Source organism: Triticum dicoccoides, chromosome 4B (genome assembly GCF_002162155.2).
Source record: "Triticum dicoccoides isolate Atlit2015 ecotype Zavitan chromosome 4B, WEW_v2.0, whole genome shotgun sequence".
In the NCBI taxonomy this organism is placed as follows: domain Eukaryota; kingdom Viridiplantae; phylum Streptophyta; class Magnoliopsida; order Poales; family Poaceae; genus Triticum; species Triticum dicoccoides.
This window is the reverse complement of record NC_041387.1, coordinates 70,358,615-70,376,056: the sequence shown is the minus strand read 5'-3', so window position 1 is coordinate 70,376,056 and position 17,442 is coordinate 70,358,615. Positions and strand designations below refer to the sequence as shown.

Here is a 17,442-nt window from a genome sequence, read left to right as displayed (position 1 = left end):
ATGTTAGTGTAAAAAGTGTGGTTGACACTTTTCATGCGAAACAGGATAGCGATGCTTCATCAATGAAAAAAAAATAAAAGTAAGTGTAACATTTGGCTTTTTACTTATTCTTTTTACAAGTCAAAATGCTTGCAATTTGTAAGTTGCATTTTGGGGTGACAGTGAACACATCTATGATTTTAAATATTTGTAAAATACATTTTTGACGCGCCGGAGGATATGCTCCCTAGAGACAAGTTGTATTTCCACAGTTTTTTGCACGTAGACCTTTTCCCTAAATTCTTAACTCCTCAAAAACTCAAATTTGCATAAATAGGCATCTCAAAAACATAAATTGAAACAAGATTTAATAATTTATTAGTTTATAAAATAGATTGCCTGTTTATAAACATAAAAGTACCTTAATTAAAATACGGTGCACTTCGCACAAATAGAGCCAAAACGACATGGAGATGTCTCCATGTCGAGAGGCTTGAGGCTTTAGGAAGCTTCGGCCAGACAAGGCTCCATGAGACGGACGGTGGGGAGCAGATGAGGTTGAGTGAAAAATTAACGGTGCTGATAAATCTCAGTCGAGTGAGACTTCGTGAAGTCTTAGTCGACGCGTCCACCGTTTGATTGGTATTTGCTTTAAGACTCGCGCTGTAAGTGGGTTTGTCTCGTTCTGGCCTGTTAATGCAGCCGGTTGTTTTTTCTTCAGGTCTTCTGGTTGTCTAGGCTCTTTTTCTCGTGGGCCAGAGGATTTGCGTGGTGGGCTGAGGATGTGTGGGGAGCCTTTTCAGTGTCTTTCCCGTAATTTGTTCTTTTTCTTCATTTTAATTTTGCTTTTTTTTTGTGGTACAGCGGTTGTAAGCTTGGCCTTTTTTTTTCTTTGCCTGTGTTGTTATGTATTAGGGAGAAAAAAGTATTCGTCCATTTCTTTTCATGTGTGATCCTCAAAAAAATAAAAAATTCTTTTCATGTGCAGTTATGTTTGTCTTTTTTGTTTTTCCATTTCTTCTTTTCTAAATAATTTTTGTAAGTACATGAATAATTGTAGAATTATATGAAGATTTTTTTGTATAAATGTTTTTCTTCTTGTAAAATTACATGTTTTATAAAGAATATAAAACTTTGATATTACACGTATATGTATGTAATTTTGCTTGCGTAACAATAGTTGCACACTCGTTTGCTATGCGTAGCTGGATGTTCATCGTCCATGTGAAACTCCTTCAAAAATTATTCAATATAATTAGTTTATCAATAACTGTTTATATTTTTAGGTTCTACTTTATTTGTATTTCTAGTTTCTATATTTTTGCTGTATTGGGTTTTTCCGTTGTTGTTACCGCTACACTAAATCTCAGTAGGGATGTCTCTGTCGATGGCACTAAGATTTGTGTGTACGTGTACGTTGGCCCGAACGAGCTCTTTTCTTCGTCGCTGCACGGGCTGGTGGAGATGAGAGAGCCTTTCTTTTATTTTTCTTCTCTGCGTTGTTCCTTTGCTGTGCAGCCTAAGTTTCCCGAGAGTGCTTTTTTAGTTATTTTTGTCAGCCTACAAAATAAATACTTTGTTTTGTTTCTTTTTCTCGCCCTACACAAATGAGTTTTGCCTGTAGGAGAGGAAGTCTCGCTGGCTTCTCTTTTTCCCAAAAGAAATTTTCAATTTCATTTTTTCCTTTTTCTTTACCTTTTTCTTCTTTTTATTGTTTTCCTTTTCATTTATTTTTTATAAGACTTTAGCTGTTTTTATTTTTATTTTTATTTATTACTTGCTCGTCCCATTTCATATTTTTCATTTTGTTTTTCTTCTTGTTTATTTAATTTAATTTTTCATTTTTCATGTTGTCCTTGCTTATTAATGTTGTGTTCTATTCTATTTGATTTTAGCATATTTTCCAACTTTCTAGCAGCCCTATTTTAGCAACGAAATATCCTACCAATTTTTTGTTAATCATTTTCAGTTGCACATCCATTAGATGATTTGTAAGTAAATGTTGGCTGCAATAGTTGAAATTTTATTAGTAGGATTGCTAAAATTCAGTCGATTGAGTTTAACCGAAGTCCCGGTACACATATATAGTCGTTAGATCATTGTTTCCGGAAGATTCATGCAACACTGCTTGTCTAGTGTTACCCCGACCTATTTAGTGCTCGCTTCTTCTTGTTTACTTTTCTCGTGTTCAGTGTTGATGCGCAATGTGCTGGTTGTGCGAGGCGTTTTTTATTGTTTTCGTTGGACATTTCAATCGCCATGTACACACCATATCTACCACGGAGTACTCGTCTCAGGGGAAGGGTCTTTGTCCCTCGAGGTTCTTCAGTTGCATTTTTTTCATCTGTTTTCCCCTCATTTATGCCAGATCTCTATTTGTGGATTTATTTATGTATGCATTTTATTTATCTATGCTTGTATAATGTAGGAAATGCTTCTACTTTAATGAGTGGGGATTTTTGAACCATGTAGACATAAATGTTAGTGGGTATGTTGGTTGTTAGTGGATTTTTAAACCATGACTTTTGTTTTGTATAGGACCGACATTTTCATATATATTTTTCTTGTTTATGCATAAAAGAATATTAGCATATATTTTTTTCTTGCACACGGGTGCAAGTGCATGTCTTCTAACCCGACCACAACTGGACTTTTTTGTTTTGTCGGAGGGGGCGCCGGAAGAGGGGGCGGGCCAGTTGCAAGCCCGACAACAGCCCGCAACTGCACGTCCCCCAACATTGTTGCAACTCAACTTTTTTTTTGTCGGAGGGGGTGCCAGGAGAGGGGGCGGGCCAGTTGCAAGCCTGACAACAGCCCCGCAATTGCATGTCCCCCAATATGGTTGCAACTCGACTTTTGTTTTGTCGGAGGGGGTGCCGGGAAAGGGGCAGGCCAGTTGCAAGCCCAACAACAACCCCGCAACTACAAGTGCCGTACTCGACCGCAATTGCATGTCCGCCAACATTGTTGCAACTCTACTTTTGTTTTGTCGAAGGGGGCACCGGGAAAAGGGGGTGGACCAGTTGCAAGCCCGACAACAGCCCCGCAACTCCATGTCCCCCAACATGGTTGCTACTCGATTTTTGTTTTGTCGAAGGGGGCGCCAAGAGAGGGGGCCGGCTAGTTGCAAGCCCGATAACAGCCCTGCAATTGCAAGCGCTACACCCGCCCGCAACTGCATTGCCCCCCAACATGGTTGCAACTCGACTTTATTTTGTCGGAGGGGGCGCCGGGAGAGGGGGCGGGCCAGCTGCAAACCCAACAGCAGCCCCGCAACTGCAAGATCGCAACTGCATGTTTTTAACCCGACCGCAACTGGACTTTTTTGTTCTGTCGGAGGGGACGCCGGGAGAGGGGGCGGGCCAGTTGCAAGCTCGACAACACCCCCGCAACTGCAAAACGCCGCACCCGACCGCAAATGGTTGCAACTGGACCTTTGTTTTGTCAGAGGGGCCGGCGGGAGAGGGAGCGGGCCAGTTGCATGTCCGAAACTAGGAATGCAACTGCAAGTGTCGCACCCAACCGTAACTGCATGTCTTCTAGCCCGACCGCAACTGGACTTTTTGTTCTGTCGGAGGAGGCACCAGTAGAGGGGGTGGGCCAGTTGCAAGCCCGACAACATCCCCGCAACTGCAAGCGCTGCACCTGACCGTAATTGCATGTCCCCCAACATACTTGCAACTGGACCTTTGTTTTGTTGGAGGGGCAGCGGGAGAGGGGGCGGGTCAGTTGCATGTCTGACACTAGGAATGTAATTGTAAGTGTCACACCGACCGCAACTGCATATCCTGTAACCGGACCGCAACTGGAGTATTTTGTTTTGTCGTTCTGTCGGAAGGGGTGGCTGGAGAGGGGGCGGGCCAGTTGCATGCCTGACACTAGGAATGTAACTGCAAGGGTCGCACGACCGCAACTGCATATCATGTAACCCGACTGCAACTGGAGTTTTTGGTTTTGTCGGAGGGGGCGGGCCAGTTGCAAGCCCGACAACAGCCCCACCACTGCAAGTGCCACACCCGACCACAATTACATGTCCCCCAACATGGTTGCAACTGGACCTTTGTTTTGTCGGAGGGGGTGTCGGGAGAGGAAGCGGGCCAGTTGCATGTCCGACACTAGGAATGCAACTGCAAGTGTCGCACCCAACCGTAATTGCATGTCTTCTAGCCCGACCGCAACTGGACTTTTTGTTCTGTCGGAGGAGGCACCAGTAGAGGGGGTGGGCCAGTTGCAAGCCCGACAACATCCCCGCAACTGCAAGCGCTGCACCTGACCGTAATTGCATGTCCCCCAACATACTTGCAACTGGACCTTTGTTTTGTTGGAGGGGCAGCGGGAGAGGGGGCGGGTCAGTTGCATGTCTGACACTAGGAATGTAATTGTAAGTGTCGCACCGACCGCAACTGCATATCCTGTAACCGGACCGCAACTGGAGTATTTTGTTTTGTCGTTCTGTCGGAAGGGGCGGCTGGAGAGGGGGCGGGCCAGTTGCATGCCTGACACTAGGAATGTAACTGCAAGGGTCGCACGACCGCAACTGCATATCATGTAACCCGACTGCAACTGGAGTTTTTGGTTTTGTCGGAGGGGGCGGGCCAGTTGCAAGCCCGACAACAGCCCCACAACTGCAAGTGCCACACCCGACCACAATTACATGTCCCCCAACATGGTTGCAACTGGACCTTTGTTTTGTCGGAGGGGGTGTCGGGAGAGGAAGCGGGCCAGTTGCATGTCCGACACTAGGAATGCAACTGCAAGTGTCGCACCCAACCGTAATTGCATGTCTTCAACACGACCACAACTTAGTGTTGTTCTGCAAGTTTTTTATGAAAAATTTATTGCACGCCATATCTCAACTGTAACTGCAAGGGATACAAGTACCAGCAACTAGCCGCTCCATACACCTTCATTATTTTTTGAAATGCACATTGAACATTTTTAAAATGCATTTTTATATTTTAAAGTAATATGGTGAATATTTTTAAATCTATTTGAACATTTTTTAATTACACAATAATTTTATCAACGCATAATGGATAATTTTTAAATGTACAAACACTTTTTTCTGAAGTATAACGACGAATGCAAAAAAGTGCTTCCTTTTTTTTAGTGAACATGTAACTGAAAATGAAATATAAATAAAAATTGAACAAACAGTGGGAAAATTAAATCAGAATTTCCAGGAAATGGAACAAAAAGCTAGACAACACGCAAAAAAAGAGAACAAAAACTAGACACAGGAAAATCATACAAAGAACTAGCGTCACACTAGACACAGGAAAGCTAGACAACAAGAAGCGCCCAGAAAAATCACGTGGCATTAAAAGAACGCTGGTCCAAAAGAACGAACAATAATAAAAGACAAAGACAATGGGCCGGCCCAGCAAAAACAGGAAATGAAATTAAGACTGGACAAGGGAATAAGATGGGCTGGACTATAAATTGGATGACGTCACCCGGCTGAGACTTTGCCAAGTCTCAGTCGACTGATGCTTAGACAGACCCAACAGTTAATGTATAAGCGACGCTGAGTTGCAACCACAAGGAAGAAGTACGTCATACCACAGATCGTAACAGTGGGAGTGTACTCTTGTTACGATCGGACGCCCGGTCCCTGATAAGGACCTTTTTCATTTTTGTTAAGTTTAGTATAGAGCCATTAAATTATGAAAATATGAGAGGATATGCGATTGAGTCATTCTGTTTTACCATGTTAGCATCCGGTTGCTTCAAGCTTTGTACTCGTTGTTTTTCCTTTTATATATAGTTTTGTTGATGCATGGCATTTGAAACTTAATAAAATGGCCATGTGCATCTCTGATTAGGGATGCAGAGCGGCATCCGATCCGCCCCGCTTCCAAGTTAAAATGCGTGAGCTTAGTTATAATTTCTCTGTACAAATTTAGCTTAGTTTGAACTAACCTCGTGTTTATGCGGGCTTATGCGGGATGCCCGCCTGCATCCCTATCTCTGATGCAAAAGCGAAGAAAACCTAACATTTTTGGAAAATCTAAGTTTTTATCGGGTTTGTGAATAGCCTACATGTGGTCTGTCTGTATTGATTTTCGTCTGATTTTCAATTAATTAATTGGGCATTTGTCCTCTTCTTAATTAATCACCTAGGCAAATCTTCTGCCTTCGGTTTTGAGAAAGAAAATTATACGTGTGCAAACCTGTGATCTCGCCTCCTGGCAAGACCAGGGAATAGCCAGTAGCTAGCCACATGCGTGCGTCAGGGCCTTGTCGAAGATCAAGAGTTGTTGATTTGCATCTATTTCCGATCCGGAGACCCAACCAACTCGCGCTCCATGCGAGGTTAATTAAGTAGTATAGCCGTGGAACGCGAGGTTAATTAATTATAGCTTCTCAGTACACGAGTAGCTCTATTTAAGCCCCCGCATGCAAATGCAACACATAACATAGAGTGGTAGAGGAGAGCAATGGCCGGTCAGGCGCCGACCATCGAGGTTCCCACGGACGCCGAGCTGCTGCAGGCACAGGCTGACCTGTGGCGCCACAGCCTCTACTACCTCACGTCCATGGGGCTCCGCTGCGCCATCAAGCTCGGCATCCCGACCGCCATCCACCGCCTCGGCGGGGTCACCTCGCTGCCGGACCTGGTGGCCGCGCCGTCACTCCCCGCGAGTAAGCAACCCTTCCTCGGCCGCCTGATGCGTGTGCTGGTCACGTCGGGCGTCTTTGCAGCCGGCGGCGACTCCGACTCCGAGGCGGAGGTGGAGGAGCTGTTCCGCCTCAACCCGCTGTCGCGCATCCTGCTGGACGGCGTGGTGGCGGACGAGCACCACAGCCAGACGTCCTTCGTGCTCGCCGCGACGTCGCCCTTCTACACGGAGGCCGCGCTGGGGCTGGCCGATTGGTTCAGGAAGGACATCACGGGGCCGGTGCCGTCGCCGTTCGAGGACGTGCATGGCGCGTCGCTCTTCGACGAGAGCACGGCGCTCCTGGACCAGGAGCTCGACGAGCTGGTCACCGAAGGTTTGGCCGCCCATGACAACCTCGGGATTGGCACGATCATGCGAGAGTGCCATGACCTCTTCAAGGGACTCGAGTCCCTTACAGATTGCTGCGGTGGCGATGGGACGACGGCGAGGGCCATCACCAAGGCCCATCCGCATGTCAAGTGCATCGTGCTGGACCTTCCCAAGGTGATCGACAAAGCTCCTTCTGACGGGATTGTCAACTATGTTGCTGGTGACTTGTTCCACTCCGTCCCAAAGTCTCAGGCGGTGATGCTCAAGGTATTTAACCACGGTAGATAATTGCCAAACAGTAAATCTGTTGACTTGCAAAAATAGAAAAGATAATTCATTGATGCTAACGATGGCTATGCATGCACATATTTTGCAGCTTGTCCTGCACCACTGGAGTGATGAGGACTGTGTGAAGATCTTGTCCCAGTGTAGGGATGCCATTCCTTCACATGAGGAGGGAGGAAAGGTGATCATTATAGATATTGTGGTTGGGCCTTCATTAGGACCAGTAATGTTTGAGGCCCAGCTTTTGATGGACATGCTCATGCTTGTGAACACAAGAGGCCGTCAACGTACTGAGAATGACTGGCGTGAGCTCTTCATGAAGGCAGGGTTCAGTGACTATAAAATTGTCAAGAAACTGGGAGCACGAGGTGTCTTTGAGGTCTATAAGTGAAAGGTTTCGCAAGAAAAGGAAAGTCTATTCATGAAGGGAATGCTCTCAAGTACCCTAGCAGTGTGGTTTTTCTATATATGCTCCGATGAAGGAAATAAAAAGAGTGCCTTATACATTCTCTTAAGGAAATTGTAATGTAGGTGTATCATTTTAAACATGGTTATCATGTCACCTTTGTATGTTTTCGTCCATAAGTATTAATACAATCAGTGTGTCATATTTGTGTATGCATCATGATCGTACGCATCACGACCTAGTTTGGTGTATGTTGCAGTGCATATTGTTGTAGATGTTGTGTCTACAACAATATCATATCTTATATATACTAACTGAGTTTATTTGGAGCAACCATGTTAATTCTAGAAGAAATATCTCTAGCAAATTGGGGGTTGTGTCACAGAAAAAAAATCTTTTGTGGGCTAGGTAATCCAAATTTGAGGGAATCATGTCTCTGCTAGCCTCTTGGACCAAGAAATATTTTGTTAGTGGTGGAAAAAATTGGTTATCCCTTGTGGATTATAAATATCACACTGCTAAATGGTGACCCATAAGTATAGGGATCTATCATAGTCATTTTGATAAGTAAGAATGTCAAACCCAACAAGGAGCAGAAGAAAATGACAAGAGGTTTTCAACAAGGTATTTTCTGCAGGCACTGAAATTGTCGGCAACAGATAGTTTGATAGCAAAATAATTTGTAACGAGCAAGTAATAGTAACGGTAACAAAAGTGCAGCAAGGTAGCCCAGTCCTTTTTGTAGCAAAGGACATGCTGAAACGGTCTCTTATAATAAGCAAAGCGTTCTTGAGGACACAAGGGAATTTCATCTAGTCACTTTCATCATGTTTGTTTGACTCGCGTTCGCTACTTTGATAATTGGATATGTGAGTGGACCGGGGCTAGGATGCTGTTCTTACTTGAACAAACCTGCCACTTATGATTAACCCCTCACACAAGCATCCGCAACTACAAAAGAAGAATTAAGATAAAATCTAACCATAGCATTAAACATATGGATCCAAATCAGCCCCTTACGGAATAACGCATAAAGTAGGGTTTAAGCTTCTATCATTCTAGCAACCCATCATCTAATAACTACTCCACAATGCTTCCTTAGGCCCAAAGATGGTAAAGTGTCATGTAGTCGACATTCACATAACACCACTAAGGGAATCAACAACATACATATCATGAAAATATCGCACGAATACCAAATTCACATGATTACTTATGGCAATACTTCTCTCATGTCCTCAAGAACAAAAGTAACTACTCACAAAACATATTCATGCTCAAGATCAGAGGGGTATTGAATAGCATAATAGATCTGAACATATGATCTTCCACTAAATAAACCAACTAGCATCAACTACTAGATGTAATCAACACTACTAGCAACCCACATGTACTAATATGAGGTTTTGATACAAAGATTGAATACAAGAGATGAACTAGAATTTGAGATGAGATGGTGTTGTTGAAGATGTTGATGAAGATTGACCCTCCCACGATGAGAGGATTGTCGGTGATGACGATGGCTTCGATTTACTCCACACGGAGGGAAGTATCCCCGGCGGAACCTCTCTGCCACAGAGCAACAATGCTCCTGCCCAAGTCTCGAGACGATGGCGCTTGATACGTCCATTTTGCATCATGCTTTTATATTGATATTTGTTGCATTATGGGCTGATATGGCACAATACTTATGCCTTTTCTCTCTTATTTTACAAGGTTTACACAAAGAGGGAGAATGCTGGCAGCTAGAATTTTGGACCGGAAGGAGCTAATCTGAGAGACCTATTCTGCACAACTCCAAAAGTTCTGAAAATTTACGGAGAATTATTTTGGAATATATAAGAAATACTGGGCAAAGAAAATACCAAAGGGGACCCACTACGAGGCCACAAGCCTGGGGGCGCGCCCTACCCACCTAGGCGCGCCCCTGTGGCTTGTGGGCCCCCTGTCAGGTCTCTGGTGCCCATCTTTTGCTATATGTGTGTTTTGACCTAGAAAAAATCATAAGAGGGCTTTCGGGACGAAGCGCTGCCGTCTCGAGGCGGAACTTGGGCAGAACCAATCTAGGGCTCTGGTGGAGCTGTTATGTCGGGGAAACTTTCCTATAGGAGGGGGAAATCGAAGCCATCATCATCACCAATGATCCTCTCATCGAGAGGGGGTCAATCTCTATCAACATCTTCACCAGCACCATCTCCTCTCAAACCCTAGTTCATCTCTTGTATCCGATGTTTGCCTCAAAACCTCAGATTGGTACATGTGGGTTGCTAATAGTGTTGATTACTCCTTGTAGTTGACGCGAGTTGGTTTATTCGGTGGAAGATCATATGTTCAGATCCTTCATGCTATTTAATACCCCTCTGATTATGAACATGAATATGCTTTGTTCCTGAGGACATGTGAGAAGTCTTGTTATAAGTATCATGTAAATTTGGTATTAATTCGATATTTTGATGAGATGTGTGTTGTCTTTCCTCTAATGGTGTTATGTGAACGTCGACTACATGACACTTCATCTTGATTTGGTCCTAGGGGAAGGCATTGGGAAGTAATAAGTAGATGATGGGTTGCTAGAGTGACAGAAGCTTAAACCCTAGTTTATGAATTGCTTCATAAGGGGTTGATTTGGATCCACATGTTTCATGCTATGGTTAGATTTATCTTAATTCCTTTTCGTAGTTGCATATGCTTGCGAGAGGGTCAATCATAAGTGGGAGGCTTGTCCTAGTACGGACATCACCCAAGCACCGGTCCACCCACATATCAATTTATCAAAGTAATGAACTCGAATCATATGAGCATGATGAAAACTAAATTGACAGTAATTCCCATGTGTCCTCGGGAGCGGTTTGCTTTATATAAGAGTTTGTCCAGGCATGTCCTTTGCTACAAAAAGGATTGGTCCACCTTGTTGCACCTTAGTTAAACTTGTTACTTGTTACCCATTATGAATTATCTTATCACAAAACTATCTGTTACCCATAATTTCAGTGCTTGCAAAGAATACCTTGTTGAAAACCGTCTGTCATTTCCTTCTGCTCCTCGTTGGGTTCGACACTTTTACTTATCGAAAGGACTAGATAGATCCCCTATACTTGTGGGTCATCAAGACTCTTTTCTGGCGCCATTGCCGAGGAGTGAAGCACCTTTGGTGAGTGGAATTTGGTAAGGAAACATTTATATAGTGGGTTTAAATTTACTGTCACTTGTTACAATGGAAAATAATCCTTTGAGGGGCTTGTTTGGGGTATCTTCACCCCGTCCGGAAGAGCAAAGAGTTGCTCCTCAACCTACTGCACCTACTGAAAATATTTATTATGAAATTCCTTTGGGTATGATAGAGAAACTGCTAGCTAATCCTTATGCAGGAAATGGAACACTACATCCTGATATGCATCTAATCTATGTAGATGAAGTTTGTGGATTATTTAAGCTTGCAGGTTTGCTCGAGGATGTTGTCAAGAAGAAGGTATTCCCTTTATCTTTGAAGGGAACAACATTGACTTGGTATAGGCTATGTGATGATATTGGATCTTGGAACTACAACTGATTGAAATTGGAATTTCATCAAAAGTTTTATCCTATGCATCTAGTTCATCGTGACTGGAATTATATATATGATTTTTGGCCTCGTGGAGGAGAAACTATCGCTCAAGATTGGGGAGGCTTAAGTCATTGTTATATTCATGCCCCAATCATGAGCTCTCAAGAGAAATTATTATTCAGATTTTTTATGCTCGGCTTTCTCGTAATGATCAATCCATGCTTGATACTTCTTGTACTGGTTCTTTTATGAAAAATACTATTGAATTAAAATGGGATTTACTGGAAAGAATTAAATGCAACTCTGAAGATTGGGAACTCGACGAAGGTAATGAGTTAGGTATAAACCTTAAGTTTGATTGTGTTAAATCTTTTATGGATACCGATGCTTTTCGTGAATTTAGCACTAATATGGACTTAACTATGAGATAGTAGCGTCTTTCTGTGAATCATTTGCTACTCATGTTGATTTCCCTAAGGAGAAGTGGTTTAAATATCATCCTCCCATTGAAGTCAGAGTAGTAGAACCTATTAAAATTGAAAAAGAAACTGTTACTTATAATGTGGATCATATTATTCCTACTGCTTACATTGAGAAACCACCTTTTCCTGTTAGGATAAAGGATCATGCTAAAGCTTCAGCTGTGGTTTGTGAGAGCTATACTAGAACACCTACGTCCCCTGCACAAATTAAAAGTTGAACCTAGTATTGCTATGGTTAAAGATATCTTTTTTGATAATATTGATGGGCATGTTATTTATTTCTGTGATGAAGCTGCTAGAATTGCTAGACCTGATACTAAAGATAAACATAAACGTATTATTGGCATGCCTATTGTTGCTATTAAAATAGGAGATCATTGTTATCATGGCTTATGTGATGTGGGTGCTAGTGTGAGTGCAATTCCTTTTACTTTATATCAATAAATTATGAATGATATTGCACCTGCTGAGATAGAAGATATTGATGTTACTATTAAGCTTGCCAATAGAGATACTATATCGCCAATTGGGATTGTTAGAGATGTTGAAGTCTTGTGTGGGAAAATAAAATACCCTACTTATTTTCTTGTTGTTGGTTCCCCACAAGATGATTTTTGTCCCATTATATTTGGCAGACCTTTCTTGAACACTTTTAATGCCAAAATAGATTTTGAAAAGGAGACTCTTACTATAAGTTTTGGGGATGTGTCTCATGATTTTAATTTCTCTAAATTTCGTAGACAACCCCATGATAAAGAATTGCCTAGTAAAGATGAAATTGTTGGTCTTACTTCTAATGTTGTGCCTCCTACTGATCCCTTAGAACAATATTTGTTAGACCATGAAAATGATATGTCCATGAATGAATGAAGAGAACTAGATGAACTTTTCTTCAAACAGATGCCTGTTTTGAAACACAATTTGCCTGTTGAGACTCTTGGAGATCCTCCTCCACCGAAGGGTGATCCCGTGTTTGAGCTTAAACAATTACCTCATACTTTGAAATATACTTATCTTGATGAAAAGATGATATATCCTATTATTATTAGTGCTAACCTTTCAGAGCATGAAGAAAAGAAAGTATTGAACACTCTAAAGAAGCATCGTGCTGCTATTGGATATACTCTTTATGATCTTAAGGGCATTAGTCCCACTCTATGTCAGCACAAAATTAATATGGAGCCTGATGCAAAACCATTTGTTGATCACTAACGATGGTTAAATCCTAAGATGAAAGAAGTAGTAAGAAATGAAATACTAAAGCTTCTGGAGGCAGGTATAATTTATCCTATTGCGGATAGTAGATGGGTAAGTCATGTTCATTATGTCCCTAAGAAGGGAGGTATTACCATTGTTCCTAATGATAAGAATGAATTGATTCCACAAAGAATTGTTACAGGTTATAGAATGGTTATTGATTTTAGAAAGTTGAATAAAGCTACTAGGAAAGATCATTATCCTCTACCTTTTATTGACCAAATGCTAGAAAGACTACTAAAGCATAAACACTTTTGCTTTCTAGATGGTTATTCTATTTTTTCTCAAATACCTGCGTCAAAAGAGGATCAAGAAAAGATCACTTTTACTTGCCCTTTCGGTACCTTTACTTATAGACATATGCCTTTTGGTTTATGCAATGCACCTGCTACCTGTCAAAGATGTATGACTGCTATATTCTCTGACTTTTGTGAAAATATTGTAGAGGTTTTCATGGATGATTTCTCCATTTACGAAACTTCTTTTGATGAATGCTTAAGCAACCTTGATCGAGTTTTGCAGAGATGTGAAGAAACTATTCTTGTCTTGAATTGGGAGAAGTGCCACTTTATGCTTAATGAGGGTATTGTCTTGGGGCATATAATTTCTAAAAGAGGTATTGAAGTTGATAAAGGTAAAGTAGATGCTATTGAAAAGATGTCGTTTCCTAAAGATATCAAAGGTATACGAAGTTTCCTCTGTCATGCTGGTTTCTATAGGAGGTTTATTAAAGACTTCTCTAAAATTTCTAGGCCTCTCACTAATCTCTTGCAAAAATATGTTCCATTTGTTTTTGATGATGATTGTTTAGAAGCATTTGAAGTCCTTAAGAAAGCCTTGATTTCTGCACCTATTGTTCAACCACCTGATTGGAATCTACCCTTTGAAATTATGTGTAATGCTAGACTATGTTGTTGGTGTTGTTCTAGGACAGAGAGTTGATAAGAAATTGAATGCTATTCATTATGCTAGTAAAACTTTAGACAGTGCATAGAGAAATTATGCTACTACTGAAAAAGAATTTTGAGCAGTTGTCTTTGCTTGTGATAAGTTCAGATCTTATATTGTTAATTCCAAAGTAACTGTTCACACCGATCATGCTGCTATTAAATATCTTATGGAAAAGAAAGATGCTAAACCTAGACTTATTAGATGGGTTCTCTTGCTACAACTTGTCTAGGTTACAAAATGTTCTTGATGACCCACTACCTATTGATGATAGCTTTCCCGATGAACAATTAGCTATCATAAATGCTTCTCTTAGCGCTCCATGGTATGTTGATTATGCTAATTACATTGTTGCTAAATTTATACCACCTAACTTTCCATAACAGCAAAGAAATTTTTTTCTATGATTTAAGACATTAATTTTGGGATGACCCACACCTTTATAAAGAAGGAGTAGATGGTGTTATTAGACATTGTGTACCTGAGCATGAACAGGAACTGATCTTACGCAAGTGTCACTCTGAGGCCTACGGAGGACACCATGCTGGAGATAGAACTGCACACAAGGTATTACAATCTGGTTTTTATTGGTCTACTCTCTTCAAGGATGCTCATAAGTATGTCTTGTGTTGTGATGAATGTCAAAGATTTGGCAGTATTAGTAGACGTCAGGAAATGCCTATGAATTATTCACTTGTTATTGAACCATTTGATGTTTGGGGCTTTGATTATATGGGACCTTTTCCTTCCTCTAATGGGTATACACATATTTTAATTGCTGTTGATTACGTTACTAAGTGGGTGGAAGCTATTCCAACTAGTAGTGATGATCATAACACTTCTATTAAAATGCTTAAAGAAGTTATTTTTCTGAGGTTTGGAGTCCCTAGATATTTAATGACTGATGGTGGTTCACACTTTATTCATGGTGCTTTCCATAAAATGCTTGCTAAATATGGTGTCAACCATAGAATTGCATCACCTTATCATCCTCAATCTAGCAATCATGTAGAATTGAGAAATAGGGAAATTAAACTGGTCTTGTAAAAGACTGTTAATAGATCTAGAAAGAATTGGTCTAAGAAACTTGATGATGCATTATGGGCTTATAGAACTACTTATGAAAACCCTATGGGTATGTCTCCGTACAAAATGGTTTATAGGAAATCATGTCACTTACCTCTTGAACTAGAACATAAGGCTTATTGGGAAATCAAAGAGCTCAACTATGATTTCAAACTTGCCGGTGAAAAGAGGTTATTTGACATTAGCCCACTTGATGAATGGAGAACCCAAGCCTATGAAAATGCCAAGTTGTTTAAAAAAATTTAAAAGATGGAATGACAAAAGGATACAAAAGCATGCATTTAATGTAGGTGATCATGTCGTGCTATATAACTCTAATTTAAGATTTTTTGCAAGAAAGCTTCTCTCTAAATGGGAAGGTCCTTACATTATCCAGGAAGTTTATCGTTCCGGTGCCATCAAGATCAACAATGTCGAAGGTACCAACCCAAAGGTGGTAAACGGTCAAAGAATCAAACATTACATCTCAGGTATTCTCATAAATGTTGAGACCAATATTATTAATACCATAACAGCGGAGGAGTACATAAGGGAGACTCTCCAGGATGTTTCAGACTCCGAAAAGAAATAGGTATGAGGTATGGTAAGTAAACCGACTCCAAAACTTTTCTAATGGCAATTTTACTCCGTTTTGGAATATTAAAAAAATTAGGAAAATAAAAAGTAGTTTGAAAAGTGCATGAGGAGGCGACAAGCCTAGGAGAGCGCCCTACCCCCTGGGCCTGCCCCTATAGCTTGTGGCCACCTCGTGTGCTCTCCAGACTCCATTTTCTTGCACAATACTTTTTTTGGTCGGCAAAAATTCATTATATAATATCCCGAAGGTTTTGATCAACGTACCATGACCAAATCCTATGTTTTGTTTCGAGCTGTTTTTCTGAGAGATCTAGAGCACCATGATGTCTCCAAGTGCCCCCAATTTTTTTTTCGAGAAGGTCATCAACCCCTACCTTGTGGAGGTGCTACAACACCCTCAAACCATCTAGATGCATGAGGGGGTGCTGCACATCTGCGATGTTCAAGGGCCAAAGAAGACCGGAAGCATGGAGACAAGACTCGAAGCAATGGATCAGCAAGTCTTCAAGTGCCAAGGTATGGTGGAATGTAGACTCAATGCCAATCACTCCATGATATCGGAATTTACCCGTGACCACAAGTTGGACGCAAAGAACATCAGAGAGGCCATCTTCAAGCTTCACGAGAAAATCGAGCATCTCCAAGCCCAGATCCATGACCTGCAAAACCAAAACTATGTGTATGAATACAAATTTAAGAGGATGAGTTTGGCTGCAGATTTGAGCATCCCGGAGACTCGTTCATCTTTCTATGATGGTGAGCCTATGCCCTGGAAGATGGAGGACAAGCCTTCTACATCATCAACTCCATCATCACCACCTCCGAAGAAAGAGATCTAAATACATGGGTATGGTCACTCCCCTTGGCAACTGCCAAGCTTGGGGGAGGTGCCTTAGTATCGTATCACATCACATCTTTACCTTTACTATTTTTCTTAGTTCGATCCTTTTGGTTATATCTTGATCTAGTAGAATAAAGTTTTTTTTAACATGATCTAGCTTTGAGTTTTGTTTTGAGATCTATCTATGTAATCGAGTCCGTGAGTTATATAATAAAGAGTAGTTTTGAGCTGAGGGTTTTGCTTTCTTGGTATGATCTTGAGAAAAAGAGAGAACAAAAAGAAATAAAAAGATCATATATGATATTATTTGGAGTGATGACTTCACATGTAAAGAGTATGAGGAATAAAAGTTGTTGAGAGTTGACAAACATAGTTTGGGTTATTTTTGCAATTTATAGGAAGTAATAAAGAAAGAGAGGTTTTCACATATAAATATACTATCTTGGACATCTTTTGTGATTGCGAGCACTCATTAAAATATTACATGCTAAAAAGGTTGATGTCACACAAGAAAGACAACATAATGAGTTATGTCTTCTTACATCCGATATAAGTTATATTGTCATGGATCTCCAACATGTTGAGCTTGCTTCTCACCCCTTGCTAGCCAAATCTTTTGCAGCAAGTAGAGATACTACTTGTGCTTCCAAACATCCCTTAAACCAGTTTTGCCATGAGAGTCCACCATACCTACCTATGGATTGAGTAAGATCCTTCAAGTAAGTTGTCATCGGTGCAAGCAATAAAAATGTCTCTAAATATGTATGATCTTTTAGTGTGGAGAAAATAAGCCTTATACAAACTTGTGATATGGAAGAAATAAAAGCAACAGACTACATAATAAAGTTCCTTATCACAAGCGGCAATATAAAGTGACGTTCTTTTGCATTAAGATTTTGTGCATCCAACCATAAACGTGCATGACAACCTCTGCTTCCCTGTGCAAAGGGCCTATCTTTTACTTTCTTCTCCTACCCCTATACAAGAGTCATGGTGATCTTCACCTTTCCTTTTTACACTTTTTCTTTTTGGCAAGTGCTATGTGT

At 41.1% G+C, this 17,442-nt stretch overlaps 1 protein-coding gene across 1 annotated transcript; it reads left to right on the top strand.

Annotated features, from left to right (window-relative positions):
- Positions 1–6,419: 6,419 nt before the first annotated feature.
- On the top strand, positions 6,420–7,874 carry LOC119295072 (probable O-methyltransferase 2). The gene is made up of 2 exons (XM_037573400.1): positions 6,420–7,238; positions 7,348–7,874. Exons 1-2 carry the CDS (start codon positions 6,420–6,422, stop codon positions 7,645–7,647), a joined length of 1,119 nt encoding a protein of 372 aa, XP_037429297.1. The 3' UTR covers positions 7,648–7,874.
- The last annotated feature ends 9,568 nt before the right edge of the window (positions 7,875–17,442 follow it).